A 26514-nucleotide genomic window follows, 5' to 3' on the forward strand; every position below is an offset into this window, starting at 1 on the left:
CCCTCCCTTCCAGCTGGCGACGAGTCGATGGAACCGGATCCGCCTCCCGTCGGTTGTAGCGTTGTTCCCTCGCAACCTGGCCCTCCGCGGCCGTCGAGATGACCAGCTCTTCCCCCGTCTCGTTCCCCCAACCTTTTGACTAGCGATGGCGTTGTTTCATTGGAACATAAGAGGTATTCGATCTAATCGGGAGGAATTACAACTGCTCCTCCGCCTGCACTGTCCGCTCGTCCTTGGTCTCCAGGAAACCAAGTTGCGCCCGACTGACCGTATTGCCTTTACCCACTATACCTCGGAACGGTATGACCTCACCCCTGTGGACGGTATCCCGGCTCATGGTGGGGTCATGTTGCTCGTTCGGGACGATGCCTATTACCATCCCATCCCATTGACCACCCCACTCCAAGCAATAGCTGTCCGCATTACTCTTTCTGTTTTTACTTTTTCAGTTCGTACCATCTACACTCCACCGTCATCTGCTGTTAGTCGGGCTGACATGATGCACCTGATCGTTCAGCTTCCCCCGCCGTATTGTTTGGCGACTTCAATGCCCATCATCCCCTTTGGGGCTCTCCTGCATCCTGTCCAAGAGCCTCACTCTTGGCGGATGTCTTCAACCATCTCAATCTTGTCTGCCTCAATACCGGCGCCCCGACTTTCCTCTCGGACTCTACTCATACCTACTCCCACTTGGATCTCTCGATCTGTTCTACCACTCTTGCCCGTCGGTTCGAGTGGTATGTCCTTTCTGACACCTATTCGAACGACCACTTCCCCTGTGTCGTTCGTCTCCTGCACCACACCCCATCCCCACGTCCTTCAAGCTGGAACATACTGAAAGCTGACTGGAGACTTTACTCCTCCCTGGCGACCTTTCCGGACCACGATTTTCCCAGTTGTGACAGTCAGGTCGAATACCTCACTGCTGTTATCATCAATGCTGCCGAACGTTCCATTCCTTGTACTACTTCTTCTTCACGTTGCGTTTCCGTCCCCTGGTGGAACGAGGCTTGTAGGGACGCTATCCGTGCTCGACGACGTGCTTTACGCACCTTTCGCCGCCATTCTACGTTGGCGAATTCTATTGAATACAAACGACTCCGAGCGCAAAGCCGTAGAGTCATCAAAGACAGCAAAAAAGCTTGTTGGGCCTCTTTCACCAGCTCCTTTAACAGTTTTACTCCCTCTTCCGTCGTTTGGGGTAGCCTGCGCCGGCTGTCGGGCATTAAGGCCCACTCCTCGGTACCTGGCCTGACCTCAGGTAATGAGGTCCTTGTTGATCCTGTGGCTGTCTCCAACGCCTTTGGCCGCTTTTTCGCGGAGGTTTCAAGCTCCGCCCATTACCATCCTGCCTTCCTTCCCAGGAAAGAGGCAGAAGAGGCTCGGCGATCTTCCTTCCACTCGCTGAATCTGGAAACTTATAATGCCCCCTTTACTATGTGGGAACTCGAACGTGCGCTTGCACTGTCCCGGTCCTCTGCTCCGGGGCCAGATGCCATTCACGTTCAGATGCTGGCACACCTTTCTCCAGCGGGCAAAAGCTTCCTTCTTCGTACCTACAATCGCGTCTGGACCGAAGGTCAAGTCCCCATGCGTTGGCGTGACGCCGTTGTTGTTCCTATACCCAAACCTGGGAAGGATAGACACCTTCCTTCTAGTTACCGCCCCAAATCTCTTACAAGCTGTGTCTGTAAGGTGATGGAGCGCATGGTTAATGCTCGGTTAGTCTGGATTCTTGAATCTCGACGACTACTTACTAATGTCCAATGCGGCTTTCGTCGCCGCCGCTCCGCTGTTGACCACCTTGTGACCTTGTCGACATTCATCATGAACAACTTTTTGCGAAGGCGCCACACTGTAGCCATGTTCTTCGACTTGGAGAAGGCTTATGATACCTGTTGGAGAGGAGGTATCCTCCGCACTATGCACAGGTGGGGCCTACGCGGTCGCCTGCCCCTTTTTATTGATTCCTTTTTAACGGAACGAAAGTTTAGGGTACATGTGGGTTCCGTATTGTCCGACGTCTTCCTCCAGGAGAACGGAGTGCCTCAGTGCTCCGTCTTGAGCGTAGCCCTTTTTGCCATCGCGATCAATCCAATTATGGATTGCATTCCACCTAATGTCTCAGGCTCTCTCTTTGTCGATGACTTCGCGATCTACTGCAGTGCCCAGAGAACATGCCTCCTGGAGCGCTGCCTTCAGCGTTGTCTAGACAGCCTCTACTCTTGGAGCGTGGCAAATGGCTTCCGGTTCTCTGAAGAGAAGACGGTTTGTATCAACTTCTGGCGATATAAAGCGTTCCTTCCGCCATCCTTACATCTCGGTCCCGTTGTTCTCCCATTCGTGGACACAACTAAGTTTCTAGGGCTCACGTTGGACAGGAAACTGTGTTGGTCTCCACATGTCTGTTATTTGGCGGCCCGTTGTACACGTTCCATTAATGTCCTCAGAGTTCTTAGCGGTTCATCTTGGGGAGCGGATCGCACTGTCCTGCTCCGCTTGTATCGGTCCATAGTCCGGTCGAAGCTGGATTATGGGAGCTTCGTCTACTCGTCCGCTCGGCCATCCCTCTTACGCCGGCTCAACTCCATCCACCATCGGGGGATACGTCTTGCGACCGGAGCCTTCTACACTAGTCCTGTCGAGAGTCTTTATGCTGAAGCTGCCGAATTACCATTGACCTACCGGCGCGACGTACTGCTGTGTCCGTATGCCTGCCGGCTGTTGTCTATGCCCGACCACCCCTCTTACAAGTCCTTCTTCGCCGATTCTCTCGACCGTCTGTACGGGTTGTATGTGTCTGCCCTGCTGCCCCCCGGAGTCCGCTTCCGTCGCCTGCTTCGACAATTGGATTTTGCCCTCCCTACCACCTTCAGAGAGGGTGAGAGCCCGACACCACCTTGGCTCCAGGCTCCGGTTCCTATTTGTCTCGACCTCAGCTCACTCCCGAAGGAGGGTACTCCGGCTGCAGTGTATTGCTCACGGTTTGTTGAACTTCGTGCTCGACTTGCCGGTCACTCCTTTATTTACACCGATGGCTCCAAAACTGACGACGGTGTCGGCTGTGCCTTTGTCGTCGGGGCCGCCACCTTTAAATACTGGCTCCTCGACCAATGTTCCAGCTATACGGCCGAGCTTTTTGCTCTCCATCAGGCCGTTCAGTATGCCCGCCGCCACCGCCATTCATCGTATGTACTCTGCTCTGACTCACTCAGTGCTCTTCAGAGCCTTGGAGCTCCCAATCCGGTCCATCCCTTGATTCAACGGATACAGCAGTCCCTCCATTCTTTCGCTGATAATGGTGGTTCTGTCAGCTTTCTGTGGGTTCCCGGACATGTAGGAGTGCCTGGGAATGAGGCTGCGGATGCTGCAGCCAAGGCTGCAGTCGTCCTGCCTTGGCCAGCCTCCCTTTGTGTCCCGTCATCTGACGTTCGTGGGGATGTATGTAAGAGGCTTGTGTCGTTGTGGTGGGATGCTTGGTCATCCCTCCAAGGAAACAAGCTCCGGGCAGTAAAACCGCTCCCAACTGCTTGGACAACATCCTCCCGACCATCTCGGCGCGAGGAGGTCCTTCTGACCAGGTTGCGGATTGGGCATTGCCGGTTTAGCCACCGCTACCTACTCTCCGGCGACCCAGCCCCGCAGTGCCCTTGTGGTCAGGCATTAACAGTGCGCCATGTTTTATTGTCGTGTCCCCGTTTTAGTCAATTTCGTGTTATCCTGTCCCTGCCATCTACTTTACCGGATGTTTTAGCTGATGACGCTCGAGCAGCTGCTCGTATTCTGCGTTTTATAACTTTAACTGGCTTGTCCAAAGACATTTAAGCTTTTTACTTATTTTATCTGCATCTTTGTCAGGTCCTTCTGGTGTCCCCCCATCCCCTTGAGTTTTAACAGATGCCATGTGCTCTAACAACAGTGACTGGGCGCTAATGACCTCAGCAGTTGAGCGCCCTTAAACCCTACCCAAAAAAAAAAAGGGGGAAAGACAGGTAATACACTACAGCATGTACAAGAACGAAGAGGGAATAAAGGAAGACACAGAACAAAGTGCTCGGAGCTCAAAGCGTGTAAAACAAGAATGCAGTCTTTCGCCGCTACTGCTCAACCTGTACATCGAAGAAGCAATGATGAAGCTAAAAGAAAGGTTTGGAGTGGAATTAAAATTCACGGTGAAAGGATATCAATGATAACGTTCGCTGATGACATTGCATCCTCACTGAAAGTAAGGAAGAATTACAGGATCTGTTGAATGGAATGGAACAAGCAGTCTAGAAAATACAGAATATGGATTGAGAGTAAATCGAAAAAAAAAACGAAAGTAAATAGCAGAAATGAGAACAGCGAGAAACTTACATCAGAATTGGTGAACACGAAGTGGACGAAGTTAAGAAATTCTGTTATCTAGGCAGGAAAAAAACCATGACGGACGGAACAAGGAGGACATAAAAAGCAGACTAGCACTGGAATGTCTGACTAAGAAAAGTCTGTTAGTATCAAACATAGGTACTAATTTGAGGAAAGAATTTCTAAGGATGTACGTTTGATGCACAGCAATGCATGGCCGTGAAATATGGGCTGTGGGAAAACCGGAACAGAAGAGTGTCGAAGCATTTGAGATGTGATGCTACAGAAGACTGTTAAAACTTAAGTGGACTGACACAGTAAGGAATGAGAAGGTCCTCCACAGAATATCCGAGGAAAGGAATAAATGGAAAACACTCACAAGGAGAAGGGACAGGATGATTGGACATCTGTTAAGACATCAGTGAATGACTTCCTTGCCACTAGAGGAAGCTGTAGAGGAAGACAGAGATTGGAATACATGCGGCAAGTATCAGAGGACGTAGGTTGCAAGTGCTACTCTGACATGAAAAGGTTGGCATGGGGGAGAAATTAGTGGTGGGCTGCATGAAGTCAGTAAGAAGAATGAGGACTCTAAAAGAGCTCGCCAGCATATGTCACCTTGCAGAGGATATCTGTTAGTCATATTTCCAGCTATTTCTGATTCGAGTTCTGGAATATTTAATTCGTCTACTTTGGTGAAAGACTTTCAGAAGACTGTATTTAGTGTTCTTTACGGTGGAGAGGGCAGGAGGGATGGTGGCGCAAAATCGCTGATCACCAGTATCCGCCCCCAATGTCCTGGATTAAATTCTAAACCTCTCCGTAGTGCTTCGTGAAGTGAGGGCATGCGACGATGTTGGCGAAGATCCATCGGATGGGGACGGTTAACTCGTCGGCTCTCATGGTGTTATTCTAATACTAGAGCAGTAGGCTGCATGCTAGCACCAGGTTTCAGTTCCACCCCCACTTCTCTCTCTCTCTCTCTCTCTCTCTCTCTCTCTCTCTCTCTCCCACTAACACATTAGTCGCCACGCTTAACAAAAGCACTTACATACACAGCTACTATGCTTCGCGAAGGCAAGGACCTGTGGCCGTGAACAACAGGAAAAACATTTCCATTTAGTTGGCTGAACCTTCTCTTCGAGTTCTCCCAGCCAATCATGCTGCACCACTTTACTCAGTGACACTGTCATCGGCAGTATTGCCATTGGAAGTGCGCAGTGAAAACATCGATTGCGCCTTTCCACTGGTGTACTTTACATACGGCCGGAATCTCTCTGTATTTCCTGATAGAGTTCAAGACAGTGTTTCGTTGTGGATTCTATTAAAAGCATCTCACAATGAAGCCCGCGCTAAATTTCGAGCTTCAATAAGACGTCTGCAGTCTTTGAGATTTTGCATTTTTTCAAAATTTGTCATGCTTATGTCGTTGCTTCTGCAGTGGTGTTCTGGCCTGTCTTGCGTACCATATTTTATTTCTTTATTTGGTGTAAATCAACTGCCACCGATGCTATTTATTTGAATCTAAGCCACATCTGGTTTGCACTTATTTTAAATGAATGAATGTGTGTGAAATTATATGGGACTTAACTGCTAAGGTCATTAGTCCCTAAGCTTACACACTACTTAACCTAAATTATCCTAAGGACAAACACACACACACCCATGTCCGAGGGAGGACTCGAACCTCCGCCGGGACCAGCCGCATAGTCCATGACTGCAGCGCCTTAGCCGGCCGCGGTGGTCTTGCGGTTCTAGGCGCTGCAGTCCGGAACCGTAGGACTGCTACGGTTGCAGGTTCGAATCCTGCCTCGGGCATGGATGTGTGTGACGTCCTTAGGTTAGTTAGGTTTAAGTAGTTCTACGTTCTAGGGGACTGATGACCACAGTAGTTAAGTCCCATAGTGCTCAGAGCCATTTGAACCATTTGCAGCGCCTTAAACCGCTTGGATAATCCCGCGCGGCACACTTATTTTGTTTGGAAGGTGCGGAGACACTCTCTTAGGAAAGCGGCAAGCGAATTTTTATCAGATTTTTTGAATAGATATATTTTGCGTTTATTTTTGTAATTGGGACGTTACGGTGTTTAGTCTCGGTATAACGATTTTGTGGTCACAAATCCCTCTATCCCTGTCTTACCAGATTAACTAAACTGCCCGCGCTTCCCAGGTGATCTCATACACCGAAACTCTTTTTCCCATATTTTTCTTATCCGGAAACCACAAGTATTCCTTTGCAAAACGAAAGCAACACTCTGCAGCTAAGAACCTGCATCTGTCTAGCTTTTACAAATAGCCCTGGATTTCCCGGAAGCGCGACGGTTTCAGAACTACTCTAGCTACCAAACAATCTTCATAGTAAACATTACTGTGGATAGGTTTTCTTTGCTGCGTCCGGCGTTCTCTAGGCTCTTGTACCTGAATGTAAAGGAAAACCTGCCTTCCAGGTTCATCTTGTCGTTGCACAGTACATAACTATTTACAGCAAAAACAAATATTTGTCTGCTAACCAGTTTCGGTCAAAAATGATCATCTTCAGACCACTAACTCCTTGTTGACGCTTGTAGTCGGTGCACGGAGCAGCTGTGTATAGTAGAAGGCACCAGTCAACAACTGCAGCGGCTATGTGTAACGGCTCCGAGACTCACAAAGAAGTTAGTAATATGAAAAATCATAATTTTTAACAGAAACCGGTTAGCAAAAAATTAAATATTTGTTGTAATCTAGACTGTTGTAATGATTAAGAAGATCGATCGCTGTCGTTCCGATATGACTTCAGTAGTTATCACATACGTCTTTCCCCAGAACCATTAGTAAGGCATACGATTTTCTGCCTGCGGTATAAATATGGCCGCCGTACATACCAGATTGCAGCTATCAATCTTTGACCTAAACATGGATATGAGGCTCACCTGGACTGATGTCGAACTCCTATTCCCTACACATGGTTTCACCTGCGGGCTTTCAAGTAATATGGCCCTTAACTACGTCCCCTCAGACTCAGAGTTGAAATATTACAAGTTTTGGCTGGTTTCATTGTGTAGGGGCTGGGATACGTAGTTGCCGCATTACAAGCCAAATACTGCTGAGTCTACTGCATACAATATGAATATACACATGAATCGAATGGTCGAAGGTTCCTATCACTCGGCATTTGCGAATTTTGAACGTAATATAGACATTTATAAATGAAAGACTGCAATTAAATCAATTTTGCAGATACTGTTTTAACGACTTTAAATTATGACTAAGATAGCAGAAGTACCTTTAAGAATGCCGTTTATCACTGCAAAACACTTATTGGTGTCGATGGTCCAGCAATTAAATAAAATTGTTGTTGTTGTTGTGGTCTTCAGTCCTGAAACTATTTTGATGCAGCTCTACATGCTACCGTATCCTGTGCAAGCTCCTTCATCTCCCAGTACCTATTGCAACCTACATCCTTCTGAATCTGCTTAGTGTATTCATCTCTTGGTCTCCCTCTACGATTTTTACCCTCCCCACTGCCCTCCAATACTAAATTGGTGATCCCTTGATGCCTCAGAACATGTCCTACCAACCGATCCCTTCTTCTAGTCAAGTTGTGCCACAAGCTCCTTTTCTCCCCAATTCTATTCAATACCTCCTCATTAGTTATGTGATCTACCCATCTAATCTTCAGCATTCTTCTGCAGCACCACATTTCGGAAGCTTCTGTTCTCTTCCTGTCCAAACTATTTATCGTACATGTTTCACTTCCATACATGGCTACACTCCATACAAATACTTTCAGAAACGGCTTCCTGACACTTAAATCTATATTCGATGTTAACAAATTTCTCTTCTCCAGAAACGCTTTCCTTGCCATTGTCAGCCTACATTTTATATTCTCTTTACTTCGACCATCATCAGTTATTTTGCTCCCCAAATAGCAAAACTCCTTTACTACCTTAAGTGTCTCATTTCCTAATCTAATTCCCTCAGCAACACCCGACTTAATTAGACTACATTCCATTATTCTCGTTTTGCATTTGTTGATGTTCATCTTATACCCTCCTTTTAAGAAACTGTCCATTCCGTTCAACTGCTCTTCCAAGTCCTTTGCTGTCTCTGACAGAATTACAATGTCATCGGCGAACATCAAAGTTTTTATTTCTTCTCCATGGATTTTAATCCCTACTCCGGATTTTTCTTTTGTTTCCTTTACTGCTTGCTCAATATACAGATTGAAAAACATCGGGGAGAGGCAACAACCCTGTCTCACTCCCTTCCCAACCGCTGCTTCCCTTTCATGTCCCTCGACTGTTATAATTGCCATCTGGTTTCTGTACAAATTGTAAATAGCCTTTCGCTCCCTGTATTTTACCCCTGACACCTTCAGAATTTGAAAGAGAATACTCCAGTTAACATTGTCAAAAGCTTTCTCTAAGTCAACAAATGCTAGAAACGTAGGTTTGCCTTTCCTTAATCTATCTTCTAAGATAAGTCGTAGGGTCAGTATTGCCTCGTGTGTTCCAACATTTCTACGGAATCCAAACTGATCTTCCCCAAGGTCGGCTTCTACCAGTTTTTCCATTCGTCTGTAAAGAATTCGCGTTAGTATTTTGCAGCTGTGACTTATTAAACTGATAGTTCGGTAATTTTCACATCTGTCAACACCTGCTTTCTTTGTGATTGGAATTATTACATTTTTCTTGAAGTCTGACGGTATTTCGCCTGTCTCATACATTTTGCTCACCAGATGGTTGAGTCTTGTCAGGACTGGTTCTCCCAAGGCTGTCAGTAGTTCTAATGGTATGTTGTCTACTCCTGGGGCCTTGTTTCGACTTAGGTCTTTTAGTGCTCTGTCAAACTCTTCACGCAGTAACATATCTCCCATTTCATCTTCATCTACCTCCTCTTCCATTTCCATAATATTGTCCTCAAGAACATCGCCCCTGTATAGACCCTCTATATAATCCTTCCACCTTTCAGCTTTCCCTTCTTTGCTTAGAACTGGGATTCCATCTCAGCTCTTGATATTCATACAAGTGGATCTCTTTTCTCCAAAGGTCTCTTTAATTTTCCTTTAGGCGGTATCTGTCTCACCTCTCGTGAGATAAGCCTCTACATCGTTATATTTATCCTCTAGCCATCCCTGCTTAGCCATTTTGCACTTCCTGTCGATCTCATTTTGGAGACGTTTGTATTCCATTTTGCCTGCTTCACTTACTGAATTTTTATATTTTCTCCTTTCATCAATTAAATTCAGTATCTCATCTGTTACCCAAGGATTTCTACTAGCACGCGTCTTTTTACCTACTTGATCATCTGCTGCCTTCACTATTTCATTCCTCAAAGCTACCCATTCGTCTTCTACTGTATTTCTTTCCCCCATTCCTGTCAATTGTTCCCTTACGCTCTCCCTGGAACTCTGTACAACCTCTGGTTCTTTCAGTTTATCCAGGTCCCATCTCCTTAAATTCCCACCTTTTTGCAGTTTCTTCAGTTTTAATCTACAGGTCAGAGTCCACATCTGCCCCTGGAAATGTCTTCCAGTTTAAAACCGGGTTCCTAAATCTGTCTTACCATTATATAGTCTATCTGATACCTTTTAGTATCTCCATGGTTCTTCCATGTATACAGCCTTCTTTCACGATTCTTAAACCAAGTGTTAGGTATGATTATGTTGTGCTCTGTGCAAAATTCTACCAGGCGGCTTCCTCTTTCGTTTCTTAGCCGCAATCCATATTCGAATTCCAGTCACCCATGACTGTTAAATTTTCATTTCCCTTCACTACCTGAATAATTTCTTTTTTTTCTCATCACATATTTCATCATTATCTTCATCATCTGCAGAGCTAGTTGGCATATAAACTTGTACTACTGTAGTAGGCATGGGCTTCGTGTCCATCTTGGCCACAATAATGCATTCACAGTGCTGTTTGTAGTAACTTACCTGCACTCCTATTTTTTTATTCGTTATTAAACCTACTCCTGCATTACCCCTATTTGATTTTGTATTTATAACCCTGTATTCACCTGATGAAAAGTCTTGTTCCTCTTGCCACCGAACTTCACTAATTCCCACTATATCTAACGTTAACCTATCCATTTCCCTTTTTAAATTTTCTAACCTACCTGCCCGATTAAGGGATCCAACATTCCACGCTCCGATCCGTAGAACGCCAGTTTTCTTTCTCCTGATAACGACATCCTCCTGAGTAGTCCCCGCCCGAAGATCCGAATGGGGGATTATTTTACCCCTGGAATATTTTACCCAAGAGGACACCATCGTCATTTAACCATACAGTAAAGCTGCATGCCCTCGGGAAAAATTACATCTGCAGTTTCCCCTTGCTTTCAGCCGTTCGCAGTACCACAACAGCAAGGCCGTTTTGGTTAGTGTTACAAGGCCAGATCAGTCAATCATCCAGACTGTTGCCCCTGCAATTACTGAAAAGGCTGCTGCCCCTCTTCAGGAACCACACGTTTGTCTGGCCTCTCGACAGATACCCCTCTGTTGTGGTTGCACCTACGGTACGGCTATCTGTATTGCTGAGGCACGCAAGCCTCCCCACCAACGGCAAGGTCCATGGTTCAAGGAGGGGGGGGGGGGGGGGGGTTAAATAAAATATAAGTGGTATAACAGGGAGACCATAGATTCCTACTTCACTTAATTAGTTATGAACAACAGCATAGCTCATGAGATATTCACTTCTAAACGCATACTACGTCTTCACTGCAGAGGCCACGGGAGTCTCACAAGTGTACAAGTCGGCACTACGAAATATTTCGATCTCACGCGACCACGCGTAAACTGCTCGACTCCCAGTATTTCCTGCGACCGTCCGTCGTGCCTTCCGGTCCAGCACTCCATGTCCTCTGTCACCCGATGCTCCTGTCTCCATTGACTTCGGTAGTCGCCTACCGTAGTAGCGAGTGCTGTGATTGACTAGAGCACTACCGCCATATCTCCAAGCCAACGCACACTCACAAACATATTGAAACACATACAAAATACTGAATTTACATTTAAGTAACTTGAAATTAAATAAATGTTCCTAAAGCTGGACCATAACACGCTCTAATACACATTATTAAATAAATAAACAAATTACATAAACATATATCAAAGGAATGTAAACAAAAATAGGCCAATAGCCTAATGTCTCTGTGCTTTATATAACACAGTAAATATTTGACCAATTTCTTCATAAATAGTATATATCAGATATAAACAAAGACATAGACGAATAAATATATTTATAAGCATGCTGCTACCGTTTTTTGTGTGTAACTGTGTAGCACTTATGACCTGACACGATGAATAGTAATTGACCATTTCGACCTCAAATAACTCGTGTACTATTCAAGTTACATGCCTGTAATTCATACCAATTTAGGTTTACACTAATAGCTTTCTAAAGACACGTCGAGCGACAAAATCGGATGAATTGTTTACATTTTGCACACTCGTTGCTGGGTGTTACTTGTATAATTTACAGTCAGATACTAAACTTTAAACTAATAAAGATGTTCAAAATCTGATTACACCATCAGAATCATTGTGCAAATAATGATAATGTACATTTTTCTTTTTAAGGTAGCATGATTCCTCTGGCTATTATTAATTTCTACAAGAACTGTGAAATGTCTGCCATTATGGTTTCACAAAGTCAACCATCTTTGGCACTCCCGGCATACAAATCTCCTCCATCGACACAAAGCACAGCCCTCGACACAGTGTCAACGTGGAATTCCCAGCCACGCGGTCAGCCTGAACCACGCACTGGGGCAACCCCTCTTGCTCCGGCTAATGTTCGGCACCACGCGGTTACTAACTAGTTCCGGCTTGCCGAGTGGCCCGTGCAGCTACGCCTACTCCGAACTTAGAGTATTTTCAGGGCGCCACAACTCGTTCGTTACCTCACACACCGTCCAACTACTTTCCATAGATGCCAACAGCAGAATGTGAATAGCCGAACAACTTCACCGTTTCCGAGATTCTCGTTCCCAGTTGAAACGAAAGCCGTATCTCACCACACTATGCAGTAAATAAAAGCTGAAATATTTTATTTGAGCGCACTGGAGCCGAGCATGCTGCCTACGCACGACACGTGCAAGTTCCCAGCAGTCGTGAACAGTTTGTGAAACTAGAAGCGTTATTCTGCCATCAGAATACCCGCCCAGTCAGCACAGGTGGACGACATTTTTAATAAAAACTCACATCTTAAGTAGCAGATACTGAAGAAACTATATCTACGACAATGAAATGAAGCTAATAATATGTACTTGGAAATGCATATACAAGAATAATTCCACAATTTATACGAAAAATTGAAATTTCAACTTCTGCTATTCGACAAGTATGTTCAGCTATTACCTACAACATCGGATTATATCATGAACTTTATACAACCTCTTCGCACTGAAATTCAACTAATTTAGTTCTACCAAATTGCTTTTCCTTTCAGTTTCAAAAAACGGCTATTTCGACAGTCATTGAAGATTGTAAAGCTGAATGAATGAAATTGTTAACAAAACCAGTTCCCGAACCAACAAAAAATTACTGCAAGAAAACAGCACCATATTTTTGCGACAGATGGCATTCCCCTAAATGTCTTTGAACTACCGCTGGGAAATGCATTCACATTAAAAAACCCAGTTAGAGTGGTTCCATGTATTATTGCTGCACATGCTACTAACGATTGGATTATTAATTGTCAGTGATGCAAATATTAGGGTTTTATGGAGAATGTAGTCTTCTCCGACTAAGAGAACGACGCAAGTGTTTTTAATGACTGTCACTTTCGGCATGCAATAGAAATGAGAACGCTAAAAAATACCTAAAGAAGATTTTCTGCAAGGATCCACTATCAAGTATCCATACACAGGGGGTGGAAAAACTCGTGGGGATAGCGATACTCGCACACGCAAATGGCGGTAGTATCGCTCACATAAGGTATAAGATGGCAGCGCATTGGCGGGACTGTCATTTGTATTCAGGTCATTCATGTGATAATGTTCCGATGTGATTATAGCTGTACGACGGGAATTAAGTCTTTGAACGCGGAATGGTAGTTGGAGCTAGACACGTAGTACATTCCATTTCGGAATTCCATTTGGGAATTCAATAGTCCGAGAGCCAGAGTGGCAAGAGTGTGGCGAGAATACCGAATTTCAGGCATTACCTATCACTACGGACAGCACAGTGGCCGACGGCTTTCACTTATCGACTGAAAGCAGCGGCGTTTGCATAGTTGTCAGTGCCAAAAGACAGGCAATGCTGGCAGAAATAACCGCACAAATCAATGTGGGACGTACGACGAACCTACTCGTTAGGACAGTGCGGCAAAATTTGGTGGTAATTTGCTATGACACCAGACGACAGACGCGAGTGCCTTTGCTAACAGAACGATATCGCCTGCAACGCCTATCTTGGACTCGAGATCATATCGGTTAATGCCTAGACAACTGGAAACCGTGGTCTGGTCAGATGAGTCACGATTTCAGACGGTAAGAGTTGAGAATTGATAGTAGGGTTCGAGCGTGGCGCAGACCCAACAAAGCTGTGGACCCAAGTTGTCAAAAAGGCATTGTGAAAGCTGGTTATAGTTTCATAACGGTGTTTTGCTATGTTTACATGGAATGAACTGAGTGTTCAGGTCCAACTGAACCGACCACTGACAGAAAATAGTTAAGTTTGCCTACTTGGAGACCGTTTGCAACCATTCGTGAACTTCATGTTCCCAAACAATGGTGGAATTTTTATGGATGACAATGCACCATGTCATCGGACCACAGTTGTTCGCGATTGATTTGAAGAACATTTTGGACGATTGGAGCGAACGATGTGGCCACCCAGATTGCCCGACATGAGTCCCATCGAACATTAATGGGATGTAAGGGAGAGGTCAGTTCGTGCACAAAATTCTGCACCGGCAACACTTTCGCAATTATGGACGGGTATGTGGCTGTATATTTCGGCAGGGGACTTTCAACGACTTACTGAAGGCATGGCAAGTCGGGCTGCTGCACTACACCGGCCAAATAGTCCGACGCGATATTAGGAAGCATCCCATGACTTTCGTCACCTCGATGTGTTTTCCGAGAGGATACTGGGCTTACACTGAACGAATGCTGAATTAGGTATTTTCCAGGAAGAACAAAGGCTGTATGTGACGCTAAAGATAGCAGATACAACCATCGGTTATCTTGGGCGAGAATGGTAGAACGTTCTTTTGGTTCTATAGCAACTAAATTTAGAATTTTGCGTAAACTTACCGAACCAAGTATAGAAAATGCAGTACATTCTGAGAAAGATATAACTTTATTACACACCATCTGTGGTCTAGAATCAATAAATGTGGCTGAGATTGTAGTTACCCAATAAACATAGGGAAGTACACCAAAAGGAAATGTAATGCTTCATTACAAGCAACCGTGCCAATGAAGAAAAATTTTGAACAGTAATTGGATCAGAACCATATACAAAAATTGTAAAATACTGTGATTAATAAATGTGTATATTTATATGTAGTAGCAGTTGTTTTGACGGCATGCTCGCATTCACAATACGATATTAATCGATTGTTATAATTTTTATTTCTCTTGTCCCAGAACACACAATATACTTGAACAGAACTGATCACAATTTCACACATTGTAAGTTAAAAAACAGACCGCGAACCGGTCGAATTCGAGCGAAAATATGAAACCCACTGATCGCGTTCGCTTCGACGCATCGCACGTCCCTCGATGCCCTGCGCGAGCGCGCTCAAGTAGGACGATCTGTGGTTGTTTCACACGGTCGCGGCGCAGCATTCGCAACAGTTCCGTCTTACAGGACGACGCATAACGCCCCCAAGTGGTATTCAGTCCCGCGGTTGGTTGTGGTCACAACGTTTCGGATCACCAGTGTTAGTGACCACGGGATATAAAACCAATTACAATCCCACAACAGAGGAAAGGCGTCAGCCTGATGGGATAACTATGCGATTCTACGTAGGGTGTGCAAAAGGAATTCTTATTAGGTATTCTGCAGGTTATAGGCCGATGACCGACGCCCAACAACAAGTGGGAAGAAAAGTCTATATTTATTCATTTAATTTTGAGGTACAGTCATCATATTCCTGTTAAGGTATCTTTTTCAGCGGGAATGAGTGACGGAGTCTAGTGTCTTACGGTGCACTCTAATTATACCTGGTGGTTACACACGATTCGAGTGCAGCCACTCAGGTTCAGTGTGGACTGTGATTATCGTATGGCAGCGAAACTTAATAGATATGTCAATGCGTTAATGTGGACCCAATTTATGCTGGTAAACAGTTAATTCCAATTGTGGTCACGAGGTACAACTCAGACACTCTACACTGTTTGCATGACTGTATGACACCTACGCTGTCATTTTTCTAGCCATAACGTGACTGAATAGTGCGGCTATAGCGAAGCGAGACCGTGCACTGTTAGTGAAATTGTTTCATGTGAACGATAGCATTTCCATTGTCGTCGGAGTCTTTCGCAACGGCATACGTGAATAAAACGTTCTCGGTTTTCAAGCCGAGTCATTTCGAATAAAATCCTCGACCAGGAGTTCACTGACTGCCGGAGCTGCTACGGTTTCTCGCTTATCAGTCATCAGTAGCCAATCAGAAAGACCCAATGTCGCGCGCGCGTAAATCGACCCGGACATTAGCGGAGCTATTGCCCGTGGCAGCACCGGCGACGTCAGGTGGCGCCACCCCAAGTTTGAAACTGCTTCTCCCGCGTCGCGCATCTGTCTTCGCTTTCTTTCGATGTCCAACGCCCGTCCACATGCCCTGCTGTGTATGTACCTCTGGTCTCTGTTGAAATTGTTGTTGTTTAAACGAATCTCGGCAGCTTCCTTTATAACTGAGTCCCAATATGTAGATGCGTGAGCCAACACTTTTGTATTTTCGAACTGTATTTTATGCCCGTTTTTTAGGCAGTGCTCCGCTATGGCCGACTTGTCAAGCTCCCTTTGTTTTATATGACGCTTGTGCTCAGTACAACGCTCCGCAACCGCGCGAATTGTTTGTCCGATATACATGCTGCCACATTCACAGGGTACACCATACACGCCGGACCCTCGAAGAGCAATGTCGTCTTTAACAGGGCGCAACATATCTCGTATCTTGGGGGCGGGTCGAAACACTGGCCTTAGCCCATGTTCCTGCAGCAGACGTCCTAACTTACTGCTAGTTGCTCCACAGTATGGCAGGAATGAAGTCCGTTTGGCCTCTTTTACTGATTCACCGTTCTCTCTCGTCGGCGGCCATTGAAAGCGTTTGCGATGTCTCTCTTGCTGTATCCATTTTCCCCGAAAACACATTATAAGTTCTGCAATTCAGACTACAGGCGGTCGTCTTCAGATATAATTTTGATTCTATGGACCAACGTGTTCGGGACCGCTTTCTTGTGTACAGGGTGGTGGAAGCTATTGGCGTTCAAGTGCCGATCAGTGTGTGTTGGTTTCCGGTACACTGAATGACCAAGCTGGCCTCCTGCCTTCCGCTCAACCAAAACATCCAAGAATGGTAGCTTGCCGAGCTTCTCCATCTAACAGTAAATTTAATGTTGGGATGGACACCATTCATGTGATCGACGAACTGCTGTAGTGTATCTTCACCATGAGGCCATATCAGGAAAGTGTCATCATTGTATCGTAGAAAGCAAGACGGCCGTAATGTCGCAGTTTGCAGAGCCTGTTCCTCAAAGTGCTCCATGAAGGAATTTGCGACTGCAAGAGACAGTGGTGATCCCATGGCTGTGCCGTCCGTCATCTCATAATATTCATCGCAGTACAAAAGTACGTTGTCGTTAGGACGTGATGGAACAACTTAATGATTCCAGATGGAAAATGTTGGGCCAAAAGATCCAGCGTATCTTGTATTGGCACCCTCGTAAAAAGTGACACAACGTCCAGGCTAACCATTAGGTCGTTTGGGCCTGTTTTCATCATCTTGAGTGTCTCAACAAATTTCTGCGAGTTGACAAGATGGTGTTCACAATGTCCCAATTTTGGTGCTAATAATCCTGCCAAATGTTTAGCAAGTCTGTAGGTGGGCGATCTGATTGCACTAACAATGGGCCTCCGAGGAACACTTTCTTTGGTAATCCATAAAGCCTGAGAGGTCTGGCGGCACGAGGCGTTAAATTCTTCACCACTTCATCTGGTAAACCATGACCCTTTAATAACTTCCCTGTCTTTCTGACAATGGCCTGTGTGGGATTACAGCTAAGCTTGCGGTACGTGGCGTCTCTTATTAAATGTAGCATCTTGACGTGGTAGTCTGCAGAGCTCAGAACCACGGTGGCATTCCCTTTGTCGGCTGGCAAGACAACCAAGTTTTCATTCTCGTGTAATAACCGTCAGCAACGTCGTTCCTCCTGGCTAATATTAGATTTTGGTGGCTTAGCTTTCGCCAGGATATGGCTGGTAGTTAGCCTAACGTTCTCAGCCGCATCGTGCGAAAGATTCCTAATGCACTGCTCTATTCCACTAGTTATATTCAATATTGGCAGACGTCGTGGAGCTGAAGAAAAGTTGAGGCCTTTACTCAGCACTGATACAGAGCCGTCGTCCAGTTCTTGGTTGGAAAGATAAACAATCGTTCTATGGGCCTTATCGGATTTCACAACAGTTCTTCCGTGATTGAGTCGGTCGAACTTGGCACATTGCTCCGACGTTACTTAGGATAAACTTGCATGCTGCTGATACGGTCGCAGGTACGAATCCTGCCTCGGGCATGGATGTGTGTGCTGTCCTTAGCTTAGTTAGGTTTAAGTAGCTTTAAGTCTAGGGGACTGATGACCTCAGATATTAAGTCCCATAGTGCCCAGAGACATTTGAACCATTTTTGAACAGAAGAGATAGAGAACATTGTATCAGAATTACTAAAAGCATTGAGGGAATTGGCAACAGAACGACTATTCACGTTGGTCTGTAGAATGTATGAGTCTGGAGATATGCCATCTGACTTTCGGGAAAACATCATCCTCACAATTCCGAAGATTACAATAACTGAAAAGTGTGAGAGTTATTGCCAAATGAGCTGAACATCTCATGCATCCAAGTTGCTGACAAAAATAATGTACAGAAGAATGAAAAAGAAAATTGAGGATGTGTTCGGTGAGGATCAGCTTGATTTTCGGAGAGGGAAAGACATCACAAAGGCAGTTCTCACGTTGCAATTGATAACGGAAACACGACTGAAGAAAAATCAAGAATTGTTTACAGGATTTTTCTATCTAGGAAAAGCGTTCGACAGTGTCAAATGATGCAAAATGTTCGAGATTCTGAGAAAAAAAGAGGCAAGTTAAATGGAAATACGGGTAATATACAATAGGTACAAGAGCCAAGAGCGAACAACAATACTAGAGGTAGCTGTAGAGTGTAAAAACTTAGAGGAAGACGGAGATTGGAGTACATCCGGCAAATAACTGAGGACACAGGTTGCAAGTGCTAATCTGAGATGAAGAGGGTGGCACAGGGGAGGAATTCTTAGTGCGTCTTATCAAACCAGTCGAAAGATTGATGACTGAAAAAAATTAAATGTTCTCTATCTCTGGAGATTATGAATAGGGCAATATGTCCATATGAATTTTTTTTTTTGCGTTCACATGATCGTTCCTGTCGTTTCACTGAATATTGGCCATTCCTCCAGGGACAACCTGTACATTGCGAATATGCTAATGGGTGGAGTTTATCTCTGCTGAAAAGAGAAGTTTTATGTCTTCGTGACTGAGATACTTCTGTGCAGTGTACTTGAGGCTGAGTACGCGTGTGGTGTGCCGGCAGGGTTCGGGCCGGGCATCAGCAAGACGCCGCCCCCGCAGCCGCAGTCGCCGCCCCCAGCCGCCTCCCGCCGCCCCCAGAGCCCTCCTGCTCCCAACGCCAGCGGCCCCATCACAGAGGTAAGTCTGCAGCCGAGGCGCATTCTAACCCATAACTTATGCACCACCTACAGAACTTCCAGACCTCTGATTTATATGTCCCCCTAACTTCTCCAGTCAAGTGCATGAGATGAATTGTCCGTACTCGTATTGGATAACTACAAAATTCCCCCGAACACAAGATCATACCTGATGAACCTGACACAAGACATTGTTCACCACAGTTGCTGAAGAATAGAACAGACCGAATATGGAAAATTCGTGCTATTATATCGTCGTATATGTTCAGCCCAGTTCACCTGGTAATTCACTAGTGAAAAATTAACCCTACTTGAGACATGACGTAGAAATGCCTTAAATGCATTGTCTAATATGAGGGCAGTCAAATCAAAACCGAACACTCGACACAACGGGACCATGGAATGGTTTCCCTAGAAAGTAATCACCACACGCGTTAAGACATTTATCTCAATTGGAGAGGGGACGATCAATTTCTATTTCGTAAAACGCAGTCTCTTGCACTTCCTCGTACAATTGAAAGTGACACTTACCCATATCTTTCTCCAGAGGGCGAAAGATGTGAAAATCACGTGGTGAACCAGATCACCAAGAGTAGCCTATAACACTGCAACTGCGTTTACGTAGCTTATGTAATCAAATACCAAATTTGGCTTATTACGTACTATGCCCCAACAGAACAAATAGTCATCTCACGGAAAAGTCACGTATAACACTACCGTACGCTACTGCTACACCATAATCTTAAAGTTGGAGGCAGTTTGTAAAATGGAACTATTTTGTTAAAGTAATTATGGTATAAAGCTACACAGCAGTGTTACCCTCTGAGAGGAATGTCGTTACGTTGACCGTGAAATACCTAGCGGAGGTGGCGTATCGGAAGCGAAAGTCAGAAATACGTAAATATTTAAACAGCAATAAATAATATTTAACCTACCCACACTGTTTACAGGATAAATAAAACGGTCGCCAGCCTAATTAGGCAAGAGAATGATTAAAATTATTGTTCAAGAAAATAGTTATTAGTAACTTTAACGGACAGACACAACCTACACTTTACCACACGCGAGTGCAATGAACTCTTGACACCTGCATATGTCAACGTTAAGATTGGAACTAACAACTAGAGCAGCACAAACTATTTGCAAAAATATAACAGATAACGGAACACACTATTACTTTCAGGGCTTATTCAAACTGAATAAGCTTTATAAGACTTTTCTATTTAGAGTGAAAGTTAAATGGAATCCACTAACAGATTAATTTTTTAAAAAAATAAAGAAGTTACTGTTTTCATAGATAGTTGTCCTTCTATTAATCATTATGCAGTATGAGCACAATAGGCAAACAGTGGATCCTGTTACAACATTAATATGCACTTTTATTACACAAAAGAAACAAGTACTTAGCAAGCGTGAATATATAACTTTCCACTATTGCAGTTTTCCACTTTTACTACGGTGAGACACAATGTTGACAAATTTGCAAGGAACTGACTCACCTATTAAAATTTGCTACAGGGAGCACTATGCTAATTAACTAAGCAAAACTTTATAAGCCTCAATTTTAAGAACTTTTAATCTTTAAAAGGAACAGCAAATTGTCTTTATTACCACAGTCTTCTACTTTCAAGTAAATGATTAAATAGGTGACTTTGAAACTCCACAAAACTTTAAATTGGACTGTTTCCATCACTGGGAGCCTTTCACAAAACTATATTTACTACCTCCCACAATTTCACTAAATCCACAGTAAATCTGAATACTCCCTTCTTACCAAAGATCAAACAACATTATTTAATTAACTATTTGGCTTTGAGGCTTTCATTTTTTCCACAAACTAGGACACTCGGTAATCATAGTTCAAATGGAGAGGAACCTGAGAGGTGGTGTGACAGGGAAAAAATCAAGATAGGTACATAAATCCAGTTATAAGTTACCTTATATTTGTGCACACTAAAACACCCAATGAGCTGATCCTTCACTGTACATTACTATAGTGCTCCATTACAGTGATTGCGCAATGTGGTGGCAACTGCGTGTTGGTAGGTGGATTTGCAGGTAGAATTGCTGGACTCTGTCATTTCTTGGTGGCGATGATAGATACCAATTTCAGAATAGTTCCAGCTCTTTATCCATCCATCCGAGGCATTGCCAAGCGGCAGGAAAAGTCTCTCTCGGAACCAGCACAATATACAACTTTTACATGGGCTGTGCACAGTTTGGTAGCTCGTCCCCGACTGACTCCCGTTCCACCTATCCTACCTAGGCTAACCACAATTTGCGCGGGCTACACAGTTCCGTTCCCGAGGGGAACCTCTACACCTTTTACATACAAACTAACTAAGGAGCGTAAGTGAAGGTCATCAGTTTACATAACAGTAAAAAAAAAAACATTTTAAATGAAACAGAACATTTGCACATATTAGTATTTCTACAAAAAATTATTCACCCAAATTCCAAATGTATACAGTAAGTTTTGTCTCCCTTCAATTGAGACAAAGAATTTAAATGACAGATATACTACATTGCATAGAATCAAACTATGACATCAAAGTTTTTACAAAGAAAGGAGTATAAATTTTTTTGTTATCGATTCAATCCAACAACCTTTACAGATACTCAATGTTATAATGTTAAACCAAAACAAAAGGCAAAATAAACCCGTACATCATTAGAGCTATGGTGTTACAAGCCTTCATCCGATTGGCAGTGTGAAGGCGGGCGTTTCGTGCAATGGGATGATTCTGTCCGACAGCTTTCCTGGGTGTTTTGACTTGATAGCGCTTCACAATTTCTGCAAAGTGTCTTCATAGCGTTTGTGCAGTGATAGTGGTTCCACTCTTGGTGAACACGAGCAGTGTGTCCCTGCAGTCGACGGAACACCTCATCATCTCACCGGAACTTGGGTGAATAGCTCTAAATTTCTTTCGCAGGGAAAATGTGGGGTGTTTCCACTGCTGGCTTTGCTGTTTGCCCTCGGGCTGTCGGAATGCTGCCGGACGGAATCATCCTGTAGCAGTGCGACTCAGACGAAACCTACGCTTCAGCGATTTGGTAGGAAACCAGTGCAACATCCTCAGTACAGCGCGGATCTTCCACCATATGATTTTCACATCATTGAGGACCTGAAGCAAGACATGAGTGGAGCTCGGTTTCGGTCTGAGGAGAAAGTGCAGGGGTCAGTGCAATTCTGGATCTGTCAGCGGCCGGCCGTAATCTACGAAGCAGGATTTGATCATCACGTCTTCCTGTGGGATAAATGCCTTAATGCGTGTGGTAATTACTGTTGAATGGAATCTTCCATGGTACCGTTGTGGCGTGTATTTGGTATTCATTTGACTGACCCTTACAGATCCAAAGGTCACAAAGAGATAATTAAACCCTTAGCTGCCGACAGGTGTTGCTGATACACATCAATAGGGACAGCTGAAAATGTGCGCCCCAACCGGGACTCGAACCCAGGATCTCCTGCTTATATGGCAGACGCTCTATCCATCTCAGCCACCGAGAGTATAGAGGATAGTGCGACTGAAGGGACTTATCCCTTGCACGCTTCCCGTGAGACCCACATTCCCAACTGTCCACAACCTACATTCGCAGTGTTTCCTATTAGATATTTGCCCATTCACTCATTACTCGCGCCAGACTAAGCTGACGAGTCCCGTAAGAGTTCGGGCAAAGCGTGCACATTCGCACAAGAGGTCAATGCCCGGGTAGCCTTTTTAGCTGTATCAACACCACCTGTCTGCAGCTAAGGGTTTCGATTTAATTATCATTTCACTCTAGAGATGCTGCACGGTCATCAATGGTATCTGTTCTTTCGGGAACAGATACTATCTTCATATGGTCGCAAAGAGCTTTGTTGTGAGTGGAGCAGGAACCACTTATTGAGCGTGAACAGATCTCGCTTGTGAGATGAATATTTGACACTTTCTGAATAAGTGGCCTATTATCTCCATTATAGCTCTGAGTTAATAAGAAGTACACAGTCTTAATAGTAAAAACTGACACGGATGAAAATATACGATAATAGATGCAAAAGCGTTCCGGTAAAAAAGGATCCGAAAATGAAGTTCGTATGATAATCCCTAATGTACAGTTACCAGGCGCCACTGGCTTCAATGCGAAATATTTTTCTAGTTGGTACAAATGTTTTTGAAATGTAAACATTGCGATGAAGTTCGCCTCTAGTAAGGCTCACAATTCACCAATGACCAACTTTAACAAAAAATACTTCTTCAGCACTTTACATGGCACAATTTACATTACACTCGTACCTGTTAAAGGAGATTCTCCATGTGGATGAAATACCCACTCGGCTCTTGAGTGAGTTACCAGTTTGGCAGACACCCCCCAGATCATGTCGTAAATGTTGGCAATAACGTAAAATTTGTCGCTGCATGTTTTTCAACCGTATAAACGGGAGTTGCGCTGTCCACTCCATTTTTGACATAACCCCACACAGAAAAATCCAGAGTATTAAGCTCAGGTGATGTTGGTTGCTAAAGTACAGTCCCTGATCTGTCAACCGATTTCGAACAATATTAGTGCGACATACATCTTCGTACATCAGTATCCCCCCCATGAACCGGGGACTTTGCCGTTGGTGGGGAGGCTTGCGTGCCTCAGCGATACAGATAGCCGTACCGTAGGTGCAACCACAACAGAGGGGTATCTGTTGAGAGGCCAGGCAAACGTGTGGTTCCTGAAGAGGGGCATCAGTCTTTTCAGTAGTTGCAGGGACAACAGTCTGGATGATTGACTGATCTGGCCTTGTAACAATAACCAAAACGGCCTTGCTGTGCTGGTACTGCGAACGGCTGAAAGCAAGGGGAAGCTACAGCCGTAATTTTTCCCGATGGCATGCAGCTTTACTGTATGATTAAATGATGGCGTCCTCTTGGGTAAAATATTCCAGAGGTAAAATAGTCCCCCATTCGGATCTCCGAGCGGGGACTACTCAAGAGGATGTCGTTATCAGGAGAAAGAAAACTGGCGTTCTACGGATCGGAGCGTGGAGTGTCAGATCCCTTAATCGGGCAGGTAGGTTAGAAAATTTAAAAAGGGAAGTGGATAGGTTAAATTTAGATATAGTGGGAATTAGTGAAGTTCGGTGGCAGGAGGAACAAGACTTTTGGTCTGGTGATTACAGGGTTATTAATACAAAATCAAATAGGGGTAATGCAGGAGTAGGTTTAATAATGAATAAAAAAATAGGAGTGCGGGTTAGCTACTACAAACAGCATAGTGAACGCATTATTGTGGCCAAGATAGATACGAAGCCCACACCTACTACAATAGTACAAGTTTATATGCCAACTAGCTCTGCATATGACGAAGAAATTGAAGAAATGTATGATGAAATAAAAGAAATTATTCAGATAGTGAAGGGAGATGAAAATTTAATAGTCATGGGTGACTGGAATTCGAGTGTAGGAAAAGGGAGAGAAGGAAACGTAGTAGGTGAATATGGGTTGGGGGTAAGAAATGAATTAGGAAGCCGCCTGGTAGAATTTTGCACAGAGCACAACATAATCATAGCTAACACGGTTTAAGAATCGTGAAAGAAGGTTGTATACATGGAAGAAGCCTGGAGATACTAAAAGTTATCAGATAGACTATATAATGGTAAGACAGAGATTTAGGAACCAAGTTTTAAATTGTAAGACATTTCCAGGGGCAGATGTGGAGTCTGACCACAATCTATTGGTTATGACCTGTAGATTAAAACTGAAGAAACTGCAAAAAGGTGGGAATTTAAGGAGATGGGACCTGGGTAAACTGAAAGAACCAGAGGTTGTACAGTTTCAGGGAGAGCATAAGGGAACAATTGACAGGAATGAGGGAAAGAAATACAGTAGAAAAAGAATGGGTAGCTTTGAGGGATGAAGTAGTGAAGGCAGAAGAAGATCAAGTAGGTAAAAAGACGAGGGCTAGTAGAAATCCTCGGGTAACAGAAGAAATATTGAATTTAATTGATGAAAGGAGAAAATATAAAAATGCAGTAAATGAAGCAGGCAAAAAGGAATACAAACGTCTCAAAAATGATATCGACAGGAAGTGCAAAATGGCTAAGCAGGTATGGCTAGAGGACAAATGTAAGGATGTAGAGGCTTATCTCACTAGAGGTAAGATAGATACTGCTTACAGGAAAATTAAAGAGACCTTTGGAAAAAAGAGAACCACTTGTATAAATATCAAGAGCTCAGATGAAAACCCAGTTCTAAGCAAAGAAGGGAAAGCAGAAAGGTGGAAGGAGTATATAGAGGGTCTATACAAGGGCGATGTACTTGAGGACAATATTATGGAAACGAAAGAGGATGTAGATGAAGATGAAATGGGAGATACGATACTGCGTGAAGAGTTTGACAGAGCACTGAAAGACCTGAGTCGAAACAAGGCCCCCGGAGTAGACAACATTCCATTGGAACTACTGATGACCGTGGGAGAGCCAGTCCTGACAAAACTCTACCATCTGGTGAGCAAGATGTATGAAACAGGCAAAATACCCTCAGACTTCAAGAAGAATATAATAATCCCAATCCCAAAGAAAGCAGGTGTTGACAGACGTGAAAATTACCGAACTATCAGTTTAATAAGTCACAGCTGCAAAATACGAATTCTTTACAGACGAATGGAAAAACTAGTAGAAGCCAACCTCGGGGAAGATCAGTTGGGATTCCGTAGAAACACTGGAACACGTGAGGCAATACTGACCTTACGACTTATCTTAGAAGAAAGATTAAGGAAAGGCAAACCTACGTTTCTAGCAATTGTAGACTTAGAGAAAGCTTTTGACAATGTTGACTGGATAACTCTCTTTCAAATTCTAAAGGTGTCAGCGGTAAAATACAGGGAGCGAAAGGCTATTTACAATTTGTACAGAAACCAGATGGCAGTTATAAGAGTTGAGGGACATGAAAGGGAAGCAGTGGTTGGGTAGGGAGAAAGACAGGGTTGTAGCATCTCCCCGATGTTTTTCAATCCGTATATTGAGCAAGCAGTAAAGGAAACAAAAGAAAAATTCGGAGTAGGTATTAAAATCCATGGAGAAGAAATAAAAACTTTGAGGTTCGCCGATGACATTGTAATTCTGTCAGAGACAACAAAGGACTTGGAAGAGCAGTTGAATGGAATGGACAGTGTCTTGAAAGGAGGATATAAGATGAACATCAACAAAAGCAAAACGAGGATAATGGAATGTAGTCGAATTAAGTCGGGTGATGCTAAGGGAATTAGATTAGGAAATGAGACACTTAAGGTAGTAAAGG

At 44.1% G+C, this 26514-nt stretch overlaps 1 protein-coding gene across 1 annotated transcript in view; it reads left to right on the forward strand.

The window, feature by feature from the left end:
• LOC124606040 (rap guanine nucleotide exchange factor 4-like) overlaps positions 1–19537 on the forward strand; it is a 217717-nt gene extending 198180 nt beyond the window's left edge. Inside the window, exons 3-4 of the mRNA XM_047138003.1 lie at positions 19129–19244; positions 19448–19537. Of these exons, the coding sequence (XP_046993959.1) occupies positions 19129–19244; positions 19448–19537 (206 nt within the window). The remainder of the gene's footprint in view (positions 1–19128; positions 19245–19447) is intronic.
• The last annotated feature ends 6977 nt before the right edge of the window (positions 19538–26514 follow it).

This window comes from Schistocerca americana, chromosome 3 (genome assembly GCF_021461395.2).
Source record: "Schistocerca americana isolate TAMUIC-IGC-003095 chromosome 3, iqSchAmer2.1, whole genome shotgun sequence".
NCBI lineage: Eukaryota > Metazoa > Arthropoda > Insecta > Orthoptera > Acrididae > Schistocerca > Schistocerca americana.